The following is a 21,829-nucleotide window of genomic DNA, read 5'->3' on the forward strand; positions in this document are numbered from 1 at the left end:
AAGAGGAGCATCCGCTCCCTCTCTACAAGTTCCTGGGGGAAAAAAAAAAAAAAAAGGAGGCAGCCCACAAAACTGCTTCTCCTGGAGCTATCCAGATGCCACTCCAAGTGGTTGGTCACCCTTGTGTCCTGCTAAACTTCCCCATCCTTGGGCTGGGGGCTTCTACTGCCCTCTGCCTTCTGCAGCACCCTCACTTGCTGACAAGTTATTTGGCACAGGCATGGGATGATGGCAGGGAGAAAGGACTGAGCCGGTTTTTCACACCACACAGCAGCATTTATGCAGGTGTGGTTGATGTCCAGGGACACTGCTCCGAGCTCAGCTGCTGCATCTGGATCCCAGACACTGAAAACACCCCAAGGACTGTTGCCACATTTCTCTTCACAGAGAAAAGCAAGGCACAATTCTTCCCAAGGATTTCTGAGATTCACATTCTCTGAACCTCAGAGAAAGGGAAAACACAATTCTTATCACTTGCTGTCCCTGTGTTGTGCCAAAGTAGAATGCAATATGGAGATTGTTTATCCAAAGTGGTGGTGTTTTGTTTCCTTGGCCTGTCAGGGCCAAGCATGTGTGTGTCGGGACTGTTGGGTGAAAGTCACGAGATTCTGGAGAGTGTGAGCAGTTGTGTGCAGAGTGAGTGCTTGGCAGGTTCAGTTTAGATGAAAGGTATATAGTATAGCATAATAAAGTAATTAATTAGCCTTCTGATAGCCATGGAGTCCTCCTCATCATTCTCTCCCCTTCGTCAGAGTTGCCCTTGATTTACAATAGAGGACCTCTGCCATCTCCCCACCTCCTGCAGCTCCTAGCACAGGGGTCTCTGAAATGGTGCTACTGCTCATACACATTTGGCTCCAAACACACATGGAAGAGACATCTTTTATTATATTATGACTACCTCTGCACAGTTTAGTCACCAGCCCAGAATTCTCCCACTGAACTGAATTCCCCCTATCTTAAAAAAAAACTCAGAATGAAACAGCTAGAAAGCCACATATTATAGCCCAAATATTTGCATCTCATTAAGGAAAATGCTGATTTAAGAAGATATTTTTTTCTTTGCAATAGGGTTTACCACTGGCAAGCCTTGGTAGGCACCCTTCAGCTACTCTTGTGGCAGTGTTGGTACAGAAAGCAAAGTGGGTGCAAACATGCATGACACAGATATGCACAACAGCATTTTTTACCCTGTGTTCTGGGGATGTGCTGAATGCTGAACACCCCAGAGCATGGCTCTTGTATGCTGCCATCAGTACCAAGCACAGTATCAAGTTTTTGTCATGCCTACAAACACTGGATTTTTAAGTTAATTATACACATACATTGTTTCTTTATTAATAAGCTCTGAAGCAGTATTATACAAACTATTATAATGGGAACACCTGTTTCACCTCTTTTGTGTCCCTTCCTGTGAGCCACCCTTTTATTAAAATTCAGTATTGTGTGCAACAAGCTGCATGCTAAACCAAGCAGAACAGGACATCTGTACAGAGGCACACACCACACCTAATGAATTAGTCTGGGCTAAGAAGCTCAGCTTCTAAGGACCCAAGCTGCCTGTCTTTTGAGTAGCATCCTAGAGAGATAGAGACACAGGGAGCTCTTATGTGCTAGGGAAGATTTTAAGATCCGTGGATACTGAAAACCAAGCAGGACATGAAGAATCTTTTTATCTAAAGAGCAACTTCCTGCTGGAAAATATTGTCTAGGTAGTCTGAGGAAAGGTGCTCAGAAACACATCAGAGCATTTCATGTTCTGCACTAGAAATTCTCTTCAAAACCGGCATAAAACCAGGAAGATGACACGGTGCTTTTAATAATGCATCAATATTAATAATAATCATCACTGGTAATCACTGGAGTCCTTGCAGGCTGTAATGCTACACACACTCAGCACATTCATCCTTGTCCTTGAGCCTCACAAAGCAGTGACAGAGTTGGGAGCCTCTTGCATCTTAAAATTAGCTCCATTTGGATTCAGGGCAATTCCCCATTTGCAGCAGCAGAGTTTAAGACACTTGGCAAGATCAGGCAGTGTGAAGTGTGAGCTGAAGTGACATGGCTTCCTGCTTTAGAGATACAGAACACATGTGTGGTTCTCTGTCTGCGCTGGATTCTCAGAAACTGGGAGGCAATTTTAGGAGAAATCTAATTTTTCTCCATTTGGGGATTAAAGAAACTGTTCTGATTGATGCTTGGGCTAAATTCACTCCAGGGTTTTGCCACCATCACTATTCTATTGGTGAATTTAGCTCAGGTTTCCAGAGGATCACTATGAATTGTCAGTGCTGCTTTCCTTACTGTGGCACATTGGATTTCCCCTGCTGTTGCTGAGACACAACCATCTCAGAAATATGCACAGCCTGACCCAACCTGTTGAATGCACTGTAAAAATTCTGATCAGACAGAAATCAGAGACATGCTCTACAGCTCAAGAGAGAATGGCAACAGGGAGCTCTGCTGAAAGGCATCAATAACTGTCACTTCTCCAGGCAAAGGCCACCTAAAGTCAGAAAAAGAGAATCATCTCTGATTCCTTTGTCTCAAAATACTGTTCCTTAGGTCAATCTGTATGAAACCATGTACAAGAGGCAGCCATGAAACTGGGATTGTGTTTAGGAATGGATGACCCCACACAGGAACCACCTGGGCTGGTGGCCCCTCGCTCTGCCTCGGGTACAAAGTGTAAGGAGTCGCCCTCAGCAGATGTATGTATAGAAATTACACAAACAGACAGTCAGCTCTCCATTCAGAACCAGGAGCAACACATCTGGGAAGGGTGCTGAAGCTGGCAAACAGGCAAACACGAGCAGTGACCCATTTTCTTGCTGCTCTGCAGGTCTCAGCCTTGCTCACACGGGACTGCTCTCAAACCCACGGCACAGCCCAAGTGCTGATGAGCCCAGAGGAAGAGCTGTGCTGTTGGGTGCTGGCTGGCTGGAAATGTAGAGCCCCCTCAGAGCCCTGGAGCTGCATGTCTGTCCTGTGGTCACTCCTTCATCTTCTGTCTCGCCTTCCACACACGAGAGGCACTCCTGGATCTCTTGGTCTAGCTCCAAGAATTCCTCTTCACCATCAGAGCTACTGGCAGTGTCATAATCAATCTCTTCTGCACAAGGAGGTTCATCATCAGACTCCAGGCTGCTGTTACTGCACCTTCTGCAGAAAAACCACAAGAGAGACTGCACGTCACCAAAGGAGGAGATGTTCTCAGGGGGAAGAGCAAGCAACAGGGAAATGCTTTTTCTGGGTTCAACCTTGGCTCTGTTAATAAGGGATGAGGTGGTACTAAGCAAGCTCTGGTGTGTCCTTGTGCCTGTCTCACCAATGAGAGTGATAAAATGAAGAGTGATACTCACTGACCTCTCAGGAGTAAAGCATTATTATTCCCAGCCCTATTACTGTTATTGCTAATACAGAAACAGACTGCTCTACATACAGACAATACCATTCTTGCCTTGAGGCACTAACAAAGGTTGCAGAAGCTGAAATATAGCAGAGGAGAAGGCATTCAGTTTCCAGAAGTCTCTCGGTTTAATCATCATCCCCCTTGCTGTAGCTCCACATTTAGTGTAAGACCTAATTAATCCAGGTGGTTGAAGCGCCTTGGCATCTTTTCCTCCTGTTCTGTGAATGCTCAGAGCACTGCTAACAAGAGGCAGTACAAACAAAAAACTGAGCCTCTTGGATCTTCAAGCACACTGTCTGCAGGGAGGGCAGAAGCACCAGAGTGGCTGTGTTTTGTGAAGAACATGGAAAAGTTTTGATAGCTTGACTTGCTGGGAAAGGGCCAAACTCAGAGTCAAGCCTGAATGGCTGAGGAAAGACTCAAAGTGGATGTCACAGCCACATCATCTGGCTCTCAGAAAGGCAGGTTACCCCACCTTGGCCTCCTGCCATTTACTCAAAGGAACGACCACAGGGGCTTTCCTTGCATGCCCACTTTCACTGCACAGTGCATGAGGTTTGCCTGATGCAATATTTATGGCAGAAAAGTGACCACTAGACTAGATGGCTCTGGGAGTCCTTCTCCTCCCAGGCTGCCTGCATCCCATCTGGCCCTCAGCCCATCAGGGCAACTGGGTAATTTTTTGAGACCAGAAAGAAGTCTGTGTGATTTCAGTGCTGTCTGGGTCACAGTCTGGATGAATCAGGGGAAGAGATACTGCATTTTTCACCTCCAGGTCAATGTTTTCGATCAGACTCAGAGCAGGGGAATGTATTGCTTTGGGGGACAGGCAAAGGAATAATAATATTCCACCTCTGGGGCAGAGTTTTTTAATTTGTCCTGAGCTGGGAAGAATGAATGGCTTGGCAGATGGAGCAAACACAGCTTTAATGTGTGGTCTGCTCACTTACATGCCAGTAGCCAGAATAATCTTCCAGCTTTCAGCTGTTACACAGCACGGCCAGCAAGTGATGTTTCAGAACATACCAAAGGTGTAAAGTATTGCTTTTGGATGTATTGATCCCTCCCCTCTTCTGCACTCCAAGAAAGGTGTAAGATTTTCCTAGGTCTGAGACTCCAGATCTTCACTGCAGAGTATTCTGCAGCAGAAACAGGCAGTGTCAACCCACATCTCCTTCTCAGGCTGATCTCTGGCTTAGTTTACTTCAAAGGCTGGGTATAAAGGATTTTCTGAAAGCTTAATAGAGCTGTACAGCTTAAAAATAAATAAAAGAATAATTATGCACTTTTACAGTTTCTGGCTCTACTTCAGTCTGCTCAGAAATCTGGGTCAGGAAGAACTCATACTGAAAATGAGGATGTGACATGAAACAAAACAAACAAACCAGGACAATCCTCCCAGCACAAACAGCAACAGCAATGGTCCCAGCTGAGTCTGACCAGGGGTTTGATTTCTTCTTTTAATTTCCATATGCAGGCATTGCATGAATTACCATGATACTGAGTACCTATGATAATGTTCAAAGCTGACTAAACCCAGGGGAACCAGAATTTTCATTTATAAGCCCTGCTCTTGCAGATTTGCAATCAAAAAGAACCAAAGCATACCTACTTTCAATATTGCACTTGTACATTTTTAAGGAGCTGCTAATGCCATTGGGACAAAACATAGCTGTTACCCAACTCACTGATATTTTACAGATGGAGAAGCTTGCAGCCTAGGAACTGAAGGTCAAACATTTGCATTAACAGGATAATTGGGGGGAAAAAAGGTCCCTATTATTACTTAAATCTGGGAAGCCAAATAACAGGATCTCCTGAATTTTTCAATAATTTAAGTGATTTTAAGACTGTTTCTGACAAAAAAGGGAAAATGCCTCCTACCACAAAAACATTTTGCTAATGAAGGGAAGTCTGGAAGACAACAAACAGAGAATGAAAGGCAAAAAATACAAACCTGCCATTTCTTTACATTGAAGACTGAAGGGATATTCTTTAGGAAGCAAGCATTTAATCATAAAACATTTGTAATGCACTTCCAGAAGTCCCCCTTGTTGCCTGCCCTGCACAGCACACAAAACACCAAGAGAGCTCAATTTGGGGGGCAGTTGTGCTGCAGAAAGAGGTTCCCCATGAGTGAGGATGCGCTTAGAGCCTGTTTGGAGGTCAGGAAGGAAGATTTTCTTCCTCATTAGCTCTGCCCTTTGCTCCTCTGATGAGCAAGGCAGTTAGCACTGATCTTGGTAGTGGCTTCTCCAGCCTGGAGTGCCAGCCCTGGATCAGAGCCACCAGCACAGGTCTCACAAGCAGCAAAGGGATGGCACCAACCTCCTTCTGCTGCCAGCACAGGCTGCAGTCACACTGCTGACTTCAAAGCTGAGAGGATCTTCATCACCCTGACAAACTCCACAAACCAGTTACATCTCTGCCCTGTACGGAACTTCACATCCCAATAATTCACTTTCTGCTGCAGAAGATTTAAAACACATTAAAATGTGTTTTACACACGTTACAAAGCAACACAAATGGGCTGGTTCCAAGCAGCAAGTTCTTCTGAAAGAGGAGAGGTGGCAGCTTGTGGCACGTGCAGGAGCCAGCCAGTTCCACCAACCAAGTGCCACTCCTTGCACGTGCTTCCCCACATCACAGGGACCATCCCCTTCCAGGCAAATGGTGAGACATGGTAAGGAACAGGGTTGCCAATATCTATCGATTATTGTATTCTTTCCCAACAGAGTTTTGGAGGTTTGTTTGTTTATTTTTAATCTGATCTTTAAAAGCTGGAAAAGAATTAGCGCGACAAAAAATGAAACAAAAACCAAAAGCAAAACAACAACCAGAAAACCTACCCAGGAGACATGAAACATATTTATCAAAGAATAATGATGTTGTCTTACAGAAGGTAAACAAAGGGGAAAACCAATGACACTACATTATAGAAATCCAAGAAAAATGTAGACTATGAATACCACTGAACATGAACACAGTGCAGAGGAGAGGGGGGAAGGCTGATAAACATATTCTACAGCCAGCAGTCCCCCAGCTTTCACAATAAAACATGGACATATTTGGTTGATCTTCAAAACCTGTGGCCTAATAGCCCCCATCTATTCCAGCTGATGGGAACCACAGCAGCAATTTGCAACTTCATGATGTGATAAATAGAATTTCTTTGTTTTGATTTTTAATTTGCATATTTACTCAGATATGACTTAATCTTAATTAGTTCTCCTTTTCTATGTGGGTGTGGTTTTTTGTTTGCTCAGTTTTGGAAAGCAAGCAAGATTTGGTTCCCTGTAAAATAATTCTGGGTTTTTTGCTGGCTTAATGGGAGAAGAAGGAGAAGGGAGCTCAGTGCCTCCTTACACGACTGGAACTTTGTGGTATGACTGGAAAACACTTCTTTTAGGTGCCTACTGTCAACCCCTCATTGTGAATCAGCCTGCTAGGACACAGCTGGAGAGAAAGCTCTCATGTCAGCTGTCCTGCTGAGCCACACCTCACAGCACACACTCTGCAGCTGTGGTGATAAACTATAGCTGCACACTGCACATGGGCATGAGTGGCATCTCTCTTCCATACTCAATTTTCATCTACTTGTACATGCACTTCCAGGGAGTGGAGAAAACTAGAGAACCCCTGAGTAATTTCTAGCGATTTTTCACTCCCATTTTGCATTGGTGGCAGGTCACTCACTCTCTGTGTATTCTGCTGGCTGGCTCAAAATAGAACCTTTCATTTTTTTCTGCTGGAAAGAATGGGCACTGAAAACTGTCCCTCTTAGGGAATCTGTGACTGCTGCTCAGGGTTTCTGCTTGACCTTCACTTGACAGCCCTCACAGTTGCAATGCATTACAGAAGGAAGTGGAGCATTTACTTTTCTTTCATATTGCTCCTCTCACTGTTGAATTTTGTTGCAGCCTTGTCAGAGAGAAACTGGAAGTGGGAGGGTTTAAATGCATCACATAAAAAGGAGGAAAAAGCTGAGGCTGGAGACCACTGCTGGTCATGGACATACCAATGATTCTCTCTGAAGGATGTATCAACAAACAAGAAAACATGTCCTCAGCCTCTCTCTGCAATGAAAAATAACCTCCCCTGCCTGTAACCCTATTTTCTCCTTGTGTTAAACCTTCTCTCCATCATGGCATGTCCCAGTTCTTTGGAAGCTGCCCAAAGCAGGGATGCGGCTGTGTATAATGAGCCAAGCACATCTTTGATACAGTTCATAGACTAAATAAGGCAGGAAATAGCTTTACTGAAATTTTTCAAGAGATGAGACATTCTTGTGTGTGAATAGAAAACAGAAAAAAAAATCTTAATGTGATTTAACATGCTAAGTTCTCCACAGTTACAGCATTCACCTGAAGGGTGTGGTTTTTCCCCACTAAGGCAGGGAGTGGAGAGCCCAGAAAGTTCCCTGACCACAATTATCACCTGTGCAGAAGGGGAATTGCCCATTCTTTTCCAAAGAAGTTTTACCTATTGTACAAACAGTTACCAGTGCTGGTAAAAAAAGTGTCCTGAAGCTTTGAAGATATGCTGCCCTCTCTATAGTGATTTGGAATTGCCTTGCCCTTCTGGCTTTCTGACATTAAAATTCCATCTACATCACCAAATCTAAAAGGGATGTGTGGTCTTGCCAGTTTTGCTTTTGAGGAAACCATATGTTTTATTAAAAGCAGGAACACTGCTTCTGAAGGCTTGTAATGAATCTAAAATGAACCTTAAGCAGACACATTTGCAGTAATCCCAGAGTACAATTCTGCCTTTAATTGCTTCAATAAAGTAGTATTTTAGGACATAAATGAAACAACTATGATGCTTGCAGGTAATTACACCTGTAAGAAATACAATCCAGCAACAAGATGCCAGCAAAGAAGGGCTTTAATTTGCCCTTTGTGTCTGGATTCAGTTGCTACAAGATGCCTTGCACACCTTGTAATGACTTTCTAATTTCTCCTCTGCTGCTCAGCAGCTCCCCAGACAGCAGCCTGGCACCCTCCTGCCTGAGGAATGCCAGACAAGGATCTGTTTAGTCCCTGACCTCACCAAGGGAGAGAACCAGCTCTGTTCTGACGCAGGATGACTCCAGCTTTAGGAGCTATTGCTTTCCCCTCGTTGCTGCTGCACAGCAAACACTAATGATGTTAATTTTGTAGACTCCCAAGGGACTTCCCTTCCCAAAGATCCTTTGACAAGGACTTTTGCATCACTCAACATCCTGAGAAAATGTGTGCTCAGCCCAAGGCTGTGCCAGGTGCCCTGGCTCTCAGCCCACCTCGGCCCATCCTTTCACCAGCAATATAAACGTAATTAAACGTGGTCTTGAATCCTGTTTGCTGTGGCTGAGACATGTTTGGTCTTGTTTCGAGTGTAGGTTGGGGTTTTTTTTTTTTCCTTTTTTTCTTCCTGCTGCAAATAGCCAAGAGAAAGGTGCAATTCATCGCTAAGGCTCGAACTAATTAGTTTTTCAGAAGTTCCCAGGCTAATTGTAGACTGCAATATTTATAATTGATTTGGCCAGATTAGAAATGGGTGTCTGGTGCACCAGTTAGATAAGTAAAGGGCAAATGGGTTTTATTTAGAAGAGAAGGGAAGACAGCTTGTAAATAAAAGGAGAGCATGAAGAGGAAGAAACAGGCTGACTCCTGGCCAATACTGTCCCCTAATGTTCATTCAGGCTTGCAACAATTTAGCCCTGGGTCAGCAATTCACTTGCATCTACCATAAACTGCTCTTATTCCCAGGAATGGCTGCCTTCAACAGTGGTGAGAAGGTGGCTGATGATGCTGTAGGGGCAGGGGAGGTATTAGGTACACATCTCTCATCACAGTTTTCCATTTCCATCTTAGGAAATGGAAAAGCCTTCAATGAAAGCAGAGAACTGCATTTAATTGAATTACACCATGCCATTGGGACAGCTTTGATCTTTCTGTGAAAGATGAGTTTGCAGACAGGACAGGAAGGCATTTTTCTCCCATTTGAAGGGTAGCTGACATTGCATGACATTCCTGGGTTCCAGGTATCTCAGCTCAGATCCAGGTGAGCTTCCAGTGCTAACCAACAAAATTCACACAAACTGGTCTTCAGACTTGCAGGATGGAAAAGCTGCTGAGGGGCCAGAGGCTGTGGATTCAGTCTTATGAACAATCATTAATTTCCTCCTAATGGAAGACCAATCTATATATCAGGGCAAACGCTGCATCTTTAGCATTCTTATAGCTGTAGGCTTGTAAGCATTAATAAAACCCAGTGACTTGAACAGATACAAGTCAGCCACGAAATTAAGCTCTGGCAGTTGCTGCAGACCCCAAACATAATGAGTTTTTCTTCTCTCACCCTTAGACTCTTCTTAGGTCTTGTATATTGTTTTTCTTTAAATACCTTCACATTTCAGCACAGGAAAGCACCATCCTGTGAGTATTTTATTAAAGATTTGTGAACTGGCATATTCATTTTGGTTTGTGATGATGTTTTCTTTCACATAGTACAATACCTGTCTTGGACAAACCATTAATAATTCCATTAATCTGCTGCTTGCAAGGGCAGATATGAGCAGAACAGCTGCATCCCCATCACCACTGACAAGTTAAACCAGGGTAAAATTTCCACTTAATATGGTGTGAAGTTAATTTTAAAACAACCTAAGCATGGAAAACTCTGACTTTACCTCCACAGACATTCCAGGCAACTTGTTAAACTTCAGTCGCACCAAACAAATTCAGCCACTCCACCCAAGCTGGGGGAACAGCTCATTCACCCAAAACTGGCATCCAGCCCCAGGTTCTGTGTTAATTCCTTGGCAATATGAGATATGACTGAAGAAATCTTGAGACCTGACTGTCCATGTCTGTACAGCACTATATTCTTCACATTTGGGCCAAAATCCCAAGCACCAGGGCTCAAGCCTGGGATACAAATTTTAAGCAAATTGAAGACTTTTATAAGAGTTATATGTGATATATTTATGTGATATATTTAGGCACTGTTGGGAAACAAAAGTTTAGAGTGTTTTGGAAAAGCATAGGCCACATCTTGCTTTTTAGATCCATATTACACTACTACTTGGTGTTTATTTAAGGGATGGTTTAATAGCAGGTCCACTGTGATCTTGTTAAATTCATTAAAAATTAGATATACTCACAGGAAACAGAATATGGCTGATGCAAAATAGATAGAATAATACCCATCCACCAGGCAGCACAAGCAGTGGCTTGGACTTGGAGTTTAAGGATCAGAGGAAATGCTTCCAAACCAGGTAAATTTTGGCTTTTTACAGCTTAAGCTTCCTACAGAAATATGAGCAGTCAAGGCCCCCTGTATGGGAAGATATTTAGTGAGACTACCAGAACTCATTAGGATACTAAATAATGAAAGAGTTGCTGAAAATATGATTTTGAAAGTGTTTGAGAGCTTTTCTCACAGTGTCTCTATCTCAAGCAATTTCTTCTCAAAAGGATAATCATGTTATTGATGATACTTAGCAGTCCAGCCAAAGTAATACAGGAAGATTATTGGAATCCTTTTATTTGCTTTTAGATGCTTCCAGTAGTTGAGATATTGGCACTGTGTGGGGAAAGAAATGTAGAAAGATTTTGGCTTAGATGCTAAAAAATTGTACTGCTGAGGATAAAGAATATAAAGGCAGGCAGGTTCTCCTGAGATCTTTTTTCCCTTGGTGCTCTTTCACATAATTCCACTGACTCTATCCAAGCTGTATAAGTGGTTCTATATATTTAATTTCAAAAGTCCAAGTTTTATATGTATATATCCCTTAGTTCTCTCTGGGCAACTTAAAGGATTTGGGATTTTGAAAGCAAAATGTTTTAAGACGACCAAGACATGTCTAGCCTGTGCCTTAGTTAAATTTCTGTCCTACGTACAAGGTATTTTTGGGTCAGATAAATACACATACAAGTATTTGTTTGCACAGCAGATGATAGATAGATATCTAATTACTTGACTGAACTAATAATTGCTATAAATTACTAATTTCCAACCACTACACCCCGTGAAGGAGAAAGAAACCTCTTGGTTGCTAGTTTTTCTTCATGAAAATATATTTTTAGCTGATACCCACTTTGATATTTCAGAGAATCTATGGCAGAGGACAAATTATGAGGTTAAATTATTATAAATTGTATGTGTCCATGTATGTAAATAAGCTTACAAAAGCATGTAAATACAGCACCATCCCTTATCTACCTTTCCTTAAAGACAGATAAATAATAGATATTATTTATCACATATTATACACAACACAGACACCCACACATGCACTCAGTTATGTGGGTTGCTCTGTATTCAGAGCACAATTTTCATTACAAGACATGGGAGGTCTCAGGAGATGCTCCTACAGCTCCCTGAGAAATAACAACAGGTGATCACTGAACCTTGATGCTGTTGCATTCAAGTGGAAGCAACCTGAGGGAAAGAGCTGTTTTCTGACCAGAGCAAAGCAATTCTTTGACTCCAGTCCCCAGGTGAGTGTTGACAAAGCAGGAGTTCACCTGAAAGGGAAATTTAGACCATCTGGGTAGGACTGGCAGCAACCGACAGAATGAGAGGACACAGTCCTAAGCTGTGCCAAGGGAAATACAGGTTGGATATTATAGGTTGGTATCGTTATTAAAGTTTTTTACAGAAAGGGTGATAAAGTACTGGAATGGTCTGCCCGGGGAGGTGGTGGAGTCACCATCCTTGGATGTGGCACTGGGTGCCATGGTTTAGTTGAAGTGTTGGGGCTGGGTTGGACTTGATGATCTTGAAGGTCTCTTCCAACCCAGCGATTCTGTGGCTTGAGATAGGATAGTCAAGAGGCAGGCAGAAATGGTTGTCTAAAACATCCAGTGTTATCAGCTGTTTGGGAGCTTAAAGCAAGACTATGGCTAAAGATCTTGTCTTCTCAATAAGGAAATCAGCACATTTTCCTATTCCACGTGGGCCTGACTTGTTCTTGTACCTCTTAAAGTAAGGAATACACATTTTTAGAAACCTCTCTGCACAAATCTTTTTTTTTTTCCACAATCTTGTGCTTCCAATGGGTAAAGAACAGGTGCGACCAAAAATACTCAACTCTGGTAAAGAGAATGATTCTTGTTCTGAAACACCCAGAGAAGGGACAGGGTACAGCAATACATGGAGGTTCAACAGCTGTTCTTCCACTGAATTCTGCTTTTAAGGAAAGGCTTCAGACAAATCTCAGCTTAAGGGCCACAGAAAGCAATTCTTGGAGTGCACTGAAGACAGTTAAGGCCAACAGGATGGCAAAAAAAACCCTGAAGCCTCAGAGGTTCCAGGTGATGAACATCAATTAACATGGCCACCTCTTAAATGGTCCTATGGTCCTTTACCAAGGTCTGGTGTTATCTATTATCTTTACCACATCTGTGTTATCACAGATTTCTTGGAATGGATCCGACACAAATCTGCAAAGTCACAATCCTCCTAAAAGTTACACATCTCATTCAGGGGTGCTCATGAGAAACCTCCTGTATTGTAAAAAGTTCTGAGACTGATATGGAACTTTTGTTCTCTCCTCCTTTCCTGAGGAGAACAAATATATTTAATCAATATTATAGTTGGTGGGGGAGAGAGAGAGAGAGACCCTCTGTGTACCCATAAGAATGAAAGACAGCAAGGGCAAGGTCAAAGAAATCTATAGTGCCTTTAAAAGCAGATTGAAGTGGGGTTTATAGCAGAAACATCTGATGAAGTATGTGTGATCATAAATAATCAACAATAGATGCAGCTTAAAACTTCAGCTTCTGACCTCATCCTAAATCTCTTCCCAGACATAATGAGATTCAGATAAAACAAATCTGAATACTCATGTTCAATATCTTTCAAAACATTCTGATCAATTATGTTTTTAACACCATACGGACCCAAATCCAAAATCTAGCTTAACCTCGCTCATTACACAGCTGATTTGCATATGCTTTGGACTCCATTAAGGACAACAAAAAATGTCATCTACTGCATATAAAAGTGGCAACGCTTGCTAATTCCCTGATCTTGCCAAAGCCCTGCCAGATGTTTCATGAAGAATAGCAAATATTTCATTATGTTCTCCCTGCTTCCTAAAATTTGTCTGTCAGGAACTGCAAGGATGAACAAGAAAAACAACAGGCATGGAGAGCTGACAAAAACATGAAGCATCAGTTTCAACGTATTTCAGAGCTCAAACAGGGTTCTAAAGGGTTTCTTTGTGCCAGAAGGACCTTCCAGCAAGGAAAATATGACTCCCAGTAAAGAGAGGAAAGAGGAAAAACAACCATTTGCTCTGATCTAAGGAGACAGCATCGCCTTGCAAAAAGAACAGAGTAAAGCACATATAAAAGTTGCCATTGCTGTTTGTTGTACAAGAGATCTCCAAATTCTCTTCAATGTTCCTGTTGTAGGTATTTAATAATGTTTCACCTGTATAACAGGCAGATGCAGTTTTCAAATGAATCCATTTGTAGCTTGTAGCATCTACCAACTCCCAGCAGGGAACATTTTTTAAAATCACTGCTAACATGAGTATTTTCTGAATATTTTATAAGAATCAATCTTCAAATGCCTGCCAAAATATTCTATGTGTTTTACCTGAAAGTTGCAATTATATTTTCTTTCTTTTTTCTCTATGTGAATATATATGTCTATATTTATATATGCTTACATAAATTCTTTAAAAAACACTAACCCACCATGGAAGCAAGCATATTCTGAGTGAAAGCTGAAGCAACATAAACTGACAAAAGTATTCATTTAATTATGGCAAGACATGTATTTGGATGGATGGGGCAAATTATAGCACAGCTTGCAGAGCAGTGAAACAATCACTTTATAGAGAACCACCCTGAGCATTTAACGTCACTGTCTGATTTACAACTAAAAATGATAAACGGTCAGTTCTTGTGCACAGTGTAAGTGACTGAAAAAATGTGTCAGGCTGTACATCAAAAGAAAATTAAATCATGAGGTTAAAACTCTTGGTTTTCAAAGATACAGGTTCTGTACTCCCTGGGCTTGCAGCCACTGTGAGCAAACTGCTTTTCTCTCTTTGCCCCAGTTCCCCAGAAATGGGGACGCATAAGGCTCCATCACTGCACCTGTCTGCATGGCAGAGCCAAGGTGTGTCTGAACCCTTCCAACACCTGCCAAGTCCAAATGGGGGTGCAGAGCTCTTTAATTGCCTCTTCTATGTGTGTGCCCTTCTCTCCTCTGAAAGCAGTGACAAAAAGGGTGCTTAACCTTGCTGAGCAAGGTCCAAAAAGGTGCTAAACCTCACTGAGTTTGGTCCAAAAACTCCTCTCAACAAACTGTGACTTCAGTAAAGCAGCAAGTTTCCAGATCCATTAGGGACAGAAGTCAGTGTTCTTGATTCTGCCAGACAGGAATGAAGAGTTTAGCAGGAGAAATGATGAGGATGTAGGACTCCTGTTGACATCAAGAGGGGGGAGAGATGCTCAGTGACACCAAGGATTAGCTGCCAGATCATATTTTGAAAGAGAAATGCTGTAATTCTTACAGTCCTGAAAACAAGTAACATCATAAAAGTGAAGGGGAGATTGTTTAGAAGGGGAAGAAACAGCCAAAAGCTGCCAGATTTTCTGTACCCAGTGTGATTTTAAAGTGCCCAGCAATCCTGGCTGCCAGATCCAGCTCAAGCAAACAAAGGCTGAGGACTTGTGCACAATGGTTCCACTGGACCTGAAAACCTCATTAGTCACAAAATCTTGTATTTCCTGGCATTTGCCTTTGTAGTTATCTTTTCCTAGCTCCTCATTTTGTCTCTGCTTCAGAAAGCTGCTTATTGCACCAAAATTAAGTGACATCTGCTCTTCTCATGGTGGATTCCAGGAACTGAAACACCAGCTGAAGAGCAGGTCGTGAGTTGTTCTGGCTCATGAATTGTCACCAAGGCGTGGAAAGAGCCCACAGAAATTACATTTTCCAGTGCAAACAGCACAGATCCAAGTGCTAGAATACACAAACACACTTCACAGAGGGGATGCATTTAGGAAGGTTATATTCATGGATACATACAGGGTTCTTGATTGATGTGTTCTGTGAGAGAACCTCTTCCTTCCCCACCAAATCATCATGGCCTCATTTTCTCCACAGACATTTCTCTGCAGCAGCAATAATGAGGTACCCCCACAGCAACATTTCAAGTGCCAGTAACACAGAAACCCTTAAAAAACCCTTGTATGCTGCTGAGGGGCCCAGGCTCTTGGAATGATGGAGATAATAGAATGGTGGAGTAGCTGCAGCCAAGTCAGGCTGCTGCTGACTTTACCCTGAGATTCCCAGGCTTACGCTGGACTTTCTCCTTTTCTGCACAGCCAACCCAGAGATAAAACTGTGTCAGATTTAATGGTGCATGATACAGGCAATTCAGTATCAAGGAGAGGGGGGAAAGAAAGCATTTCTGAGGCAAGATGGGTTATCAGCTCAGCTCAAAAAGCAACCTATCAAGAAACACTGCCAAGGCGACTTCAGAAATCTATAATTTAGGTGTTACCTTAAGCCTGAAACTTTGTTTGGAAATTTCATACTTCTCACAAGCAGACTGGCAAAGCCCAGGAGGATCAGACCAGCTATCAGTCCAGATGACAAAGTAATACACTTAGTGTATATCAAGTGCTGTGCACATGAAAGGTACAGGAAAGATGGCAACATTATACAGTTTTATCCTGCAAGGAATCAAAGCTGTTATTACACAGCAGTTTTCCAAGGGCTATTACACTCCATTGCTTACCCACCAATCAGCTCACCTTACTGGGCTTCCCAACAGTATGAATCACTTTTAAATAACAATGCATTTAAATCAATACTTTACATACAAACTTTGCAGCCTGAAACACCCCATACTGCTTTCTGAAAAGGGAAGAAGCCTGAAGATTTATCTGGAACAGGGCTGTTGATGTGCAGGAAGCTGCACCAGCATGTCCCAGCTGAGCAGATGAGCTCCTGAACACCATCATTCACTACTAATTTTGCAGCCATTGCTGAGGCAGGGAGAGACACTTTACTTTAAATCTTGTCATTTTTTAGAACAGAAGGCAAAGAATTCTAAAGTCAGTCAACAACTGCTGCAAAAATTTTAAGGAACTGAAGAGAAATATGCCCTGTGTCAAAACTTGGCAAAGATGAAAGCCCTAGATCCCCAATTCTTAATGCTCAGAGTATTTCTTGGTTTGCAAGTGAATAAGGATTGCTGTGCAAGGACAATCATTCCATGGAATCACTTAATGATCTGGGCTGGAAGGGACCTTAAAGATAATCTCATTCCAATCCTCCTTTCATGGCCAGGAGCATTTTCCACTAGATCAGGTTGCTCAAAGCCCCATCCAACCTGACCTTGAACACTTCCAGGGATGGGGATCATTGGTTGATCATTACAACAGCAGTGAGAGCCTGTGGAACTTTTCATGCCAGCCTCACACCCCTACTCCGCAGAGGGGCCCCTGTGGCAAGGCAGGGTGCAAACTGCAGTCACTCCTGGGAGGGCTGTGCCTGCTTGAGCAGCTCTGGGAAAGCTTGGGGCTTGGGAAATGGCAGAGCCAGGTCAGGGAAGCTGTGTTCACTGATCCAGGGCACTCTTAGGCAGGCTTTTTCAGCCATGCTCCCAGGTCTCAGTGGAAGACAGAACAAATCCTGCCAGTTGCCTTTCTCTGACACTCATGTATTTGCTGGAGCTGTCTCCTGTGAGTTTAGGAGGAAAAGGCTCAGATTTAAATACACTTACACAATTAGGGTTGTATTAACCTAAGATGTTAAGGGTGAATTCCATAAGCAAAATGTGTAAATTATGTATCCAAAGATCTGTGACTATGCAGGAGCCCAGCCAAGCACCCCAAACCAATAGCTTTAGGTTCTGGAGATGCTTCCTCCCACTTCTTCATGCTGTTGTAGACATTCCCAAGAGGTCCATGAGGACACAATAAAGAGAAAAGAAAATTTCCTGAGCTGTCTACTCCCTTGCTGCTTTCAAGGTCTCCCCATCCCAGAAGTTTCACATATCCTTGGCACACACTACTCCCTATAGTCAGAAATGCCTAATATTTCTCTTCTTACAGAGGGTCTTCTTTAAGATGGATTCAACTAAAACTCCTCAAACTCAGACCTGTCAATTTCCTCTGCTGGAGACTCTGGATTTAGATATCTTTGCTCTACTGGAAAATATCCACTGATAACAAGCAATTATTATTATGAGATACATCCTTAGAGATAGAAACTGGCTGTTAGGAAAGACTGAAATGAAGGGAAGAGGAGCAAAATAAAAATACTATTCCCACTTACCCTGACAGGGATTTAATCACCTTCCCAGCATGACATATCAAGAGTCCTTGGACAAGCTCCTGAACAAGACTCAATTGACACCTATAATGTAAAGCACTTGATTTTTTCACGATAACATTAAACATCATTACTAGAAATGGATGATGCAGTTCAAAGCTAATTTCAAATTTAATTTGAAACCATTAAATATATATGTAATTGCCTCTTCCCACAAACCAGCATTTGGGCCCTGAAGGCAGCATCCATAGTAAGCTAAAAGACAGTATGTGAAGCTCTTTCTGTGAGAATTAACAAGTGTGCATGAGATTCAATGATTTATAAAATACATACATGAGGCCTCTATTAGGAAGAACTGAAATCAAACATTATGTGATTAGGGCTGTTTTAAAGCAATAACTGTAGTGGGGAGGAGGTGCTGTAGGAGAGGAACAGAGGGTTAATGTGCTCTTCTTGACAATGCTGTGGACCTGAACATTCAAGTCAAGATGGAAAAAACTGAGCAAACCAACTGTGGCATATTCCAGAAGGAATTTGGGGTGCATCACGAATCCTCAGAGAGTTCAGAGTGCAAGCAAATTGTGCTTGCAGACAAGCAGCAGACCCCTGAGAATGGATCTGCCTGCTTTAAGGGCAGTGCTGAGACTGACAGCCTCAAAATGAGCATCCCTGGCACAGAGCTGAGCAACCAACAAAAGGAGACATCCTGCCAAAGCACAGATTAGAAAATTAGTTATGGAGGTGAACAAAACAGTAGCTGGTACAGAATTTCAATGGGGATACAAAAAAATCTCAGTCTAGAACACAGCAAGGAAATGAGGTCCCTGTAAAGCTCAGGAGAGGTGTGAAGTGAGGCAGGAGACACAGGGAGGGTGGAAAGATGTAAAGTATTAAAGCAGCTGCACTGCTCAGATAACCTGGACTCCAGCAGTGCCCAGGACTGCTGACCACAGGAGCTACAACAGTATCTGCCTCCTTGGAAAGGCCCTCAGTTTGATCAGCATCTGCCAGGTGTAGGAATAAGCTGAGAGCCTAGCAGGAGCAGGGCTCTGGGTAGCTGACAGCTCTTGCCTAAAGCCTGTTGCAGGAACAGGGTGTTCCATGCTCCTGCCAGGACACTCAGTAGCAGGACTTTTGAATGCTCACCAAGGTCAATGAGGCAGCTGAGGACAGCTGGGATTGGGGTTACCTGCAGGGGCTTGTGGGGCTGCTGCAGCAGCATGGGACAGACACACCCCTTAGGTCAGGCTTTGGCCAGTACAACACAGTGGTGGAAATCATTCTGAAATCTGTTATTCCTTGGTAAGGCTGGATACAAAATGGGGAGCTCATATCCAGATTGTGGCCTTTTTCCAGTTCTGAAATCCAAACATTATGTATTCCTGTTTCCTTATCCAGTGTTGCTTCAGTGCTTAATTATCTACCTGCTGGCCTGGCCTTTTCTGCCATACTGGTGCCAGACCATCACTGATGTGCCTATCAGGGTGAAACGAGCTCTGATCTGGGTGATAAATTGTTGTTTTTGCTGCAGCTGCTCACATCTCGTAAATGTTTAAACAGCATAATCACACACATATCTAGTAGCTGCTTGGTTATGTTTATTTTGGATGAGGTGCTATGAAGTTTCTTAGATGTGTGTGTCAAATATTCATAGATGGCAGGCTACTGAAATATTTTTCTTTAGTATTTATTTATAGACTTTATTTATCAACAGAATCAATCTTCACGTTCCCAGACGCAGCATTACTTCTTGCCTTACCCATTTTTCCCAGACAGTGCCTGTCTATCTAACAATATCCCTCTTCCTGCAACATCTATTCACAGAATATCTGTGCAAGGTATCTTCCCATGGGTACTCACAGCATCCATCTCTTTAATTCCAGCCATATATCCACTCCATCTAATGCTCGTCATCTCTCTGAAGCACTTGCTCTCTCTCTCTCTCCTCACCATCTCTTTATCAGGCAATGGTATCTGTCTCTCACTTGTGATTCTCTATCCCTTTCTCTCAGTCACTCACCAGGGTATAATTATGGATTTTGGACCGCAAGAGGTTTCCTTTTTTTTTTTCCTCCCCAAATTGGGCTCACAAATCACCGGTTAATTTATTTGTTTTTATGCAAAGGCTGGATGTGAGAAATGAACTCCAGAAGGGTACAAGTGCCTTTGGGTCAAAGCCTCTTTCTTAGGCTTTTTTTGCTTCCCTGCTGTGTGTGAACTGTTCACTGCTGTGAGAGCTGCTGTTATCTGAGAAACTCATCTTCAAACAAAGATGCTGCAGTGACTACTGCCTCCCTGTTCTCTTCCTCTCTTCCCTTTCCAATTCCCTTTTTCTCCTATTCCCTTTTTCTCCTCCCATGTTTCCTCTCTTCCCTCGCCCCAGTACTTTGCATCCACTACTTCAAGTTTTTCCCTTCCCTTCTTTTGTCTGCTTGGTATTCCAAGGATGAAAAGTGAAAGTCCCTCCCTATTAAAAATTCACTGTCAAATAAATATTAAAGCAGGCAGGAAAATCCAGTTGGCTCTGTGTGATTTATCATGATCTGCAACACAAGACCCAGGTTTACCCAATTCACAGGGTTATGAAGGACTTGGTGACCCCCAGCTCTTAGAAACCCCACGATGGGGACAGATTCCCTCCTCACCATCAGCCTGAATGAGATGGGTAGGGCAGGAGAGGAACAATGTAAAAACTAAAACCTCTCCTTGTTTTTTTTCTTCCTACTTTTTTTTCCTCTTACAGAAATATTGGCACAAAAACTGTAAAAAATATTATCAGGTCACATGGAAATTATTGGAGAGGAGAGGAAATGAAAAAAAAAAAAGGAAAGAAAAGAAATAAAGCAGAGCAAACTCTGGTATGAAAGGGGGGAGGGAAAAGCTTCCATGTCTCTGGTTTTGGTTCCCTGTAGAAAGAGTCCAGCAGTTCATAATTTTTCTTCAGGCAGGGCCAGTATGGTTCAACAGCAGAATAAAACATACAATAATTAATTAATAGCTTCACAGTTTTATGGATAGGTTTAACTCTCCCTTATTTAGAGCTGCTGGAAAAGACTGAGACGTATGCAAAGCACAACAACATGAATTAACTGGTATCAACATGGAAGGAGAAAATACTATTTTCACTGAAGTGAGCAAATTTGCTGATAGCTTATGGACTTCAGAGGGGACCCAGATTTAATTTGAAGAGATATTTTAATAATTTGAAGAGATATATTAATAATTAAAGATATTTCCCCTCCCACCACAGTCTGCCATGTCTGTGTGAGCTGTAGGATTGCTAGCCTGTGCCTTAGTTCTTTCACAGCAAAGGATGGGAATAACTGTGCTCCCAGGAGTGGCCATCTGCCAAATGATGACTAACTCTTAGAGAAGAGGAGTCAATACAGCTTCCGAGGAGAAGGCAGAAGAAAAACCCACCACTCCCCTTCCCTATATTGGTTGGGACTGCTTAATAGTGTTTTAAACATGTAACATCCACGAAGGAGACACGAGCTGTGAGTGGGGTAAGCTTCCACACAGGAGCAGCCCACGAACACATCACCAGGTCCACAAGAGAGGTCTGCTGTGAGTGCTTGTCTCATAGAGAAAGAAGCTTCTGCCATGCCCAGACCCACAGCAAGGAGCAGAGCAAGAGGCAGCAGTGGAAGAGGGAAAATGGAGAATGATGAGGTCAGGGGTTAGCTGCTCAAAAGTTTTGTGTCTCTCCTCATGTTCACCCTTATCATGGCAGGAAGACCCAGTATGAACCATTGGAACAGGATGTGGAGGCACTCCAAAGGTAGATCAGAAAGAACAATCCATCTTGTCTGACTTGTCTAATTTACTTCTTGTGAGCAGATGGGTTATGAGGTCTGCCATCAGTGATGAATTATATTCATGATAAGTCATTCCCAGCTAATGAGGATCCATTATCATTATCTGCTAAGGAAGAGTAACGGCTTGCCAAGACAGAGTGGGGGTTTCACAGTTTCCAGGGAGAATATTCTGGGCTGGTAGCCACCTGGCTATTGAATTTTCAGGAAACTGAAAGCTTTCCAAGATGGATACCTTCTGCTTGTTTCAAGTCTTGGTTTTTAATTTCTTTGGGCAAGTTTAGGCAAGGGAATGTAAAGGAGGTGGTGG

General features: G+C 42.7%; 1 protein-coding gene across 1 annotated transcript in view; it reads right to left on the reverse strand.

The window, feature by feature from the left end:
• Positions 1-2,472: 2,472 nt before the first annotated feature.
• The window catches only part of AGBL1 (AGBL carboxypeptidase 1), a 245,936-nt gene continuing 226,579 nt past the window's right edge, over positions 2,473-21,829 (reverse strand). Inside the window, exon 23 of the mRNA XM_054516258.1 lies at positions 2,473-3,162. Within this exon, the coding sequence (XP_054372233.1) occupies positions 2,856-3,162 (307 nt within the window). The 3' untranslated portion in view covers positions 2,473-2,855. The remainder of the gene's footprint in view (positions 3,163-21,829) is intronic.

The sequence above is a fragment of the Molothrus ater genome, chromosome 13 (assembly GCF_012460135.2).
Source record: "Molothrus ater isolate BHLD 08-10-18 breed brown headed cowbird chromosome 13, BPBGC_Mater_1.1, whole genome shotgun sequence".
Lineage (NCBI taxonomy): Eukaryota > Metazoa > Chordata > Aves > Passeriformes > Icteridae > Molothrus > Molothrus ater.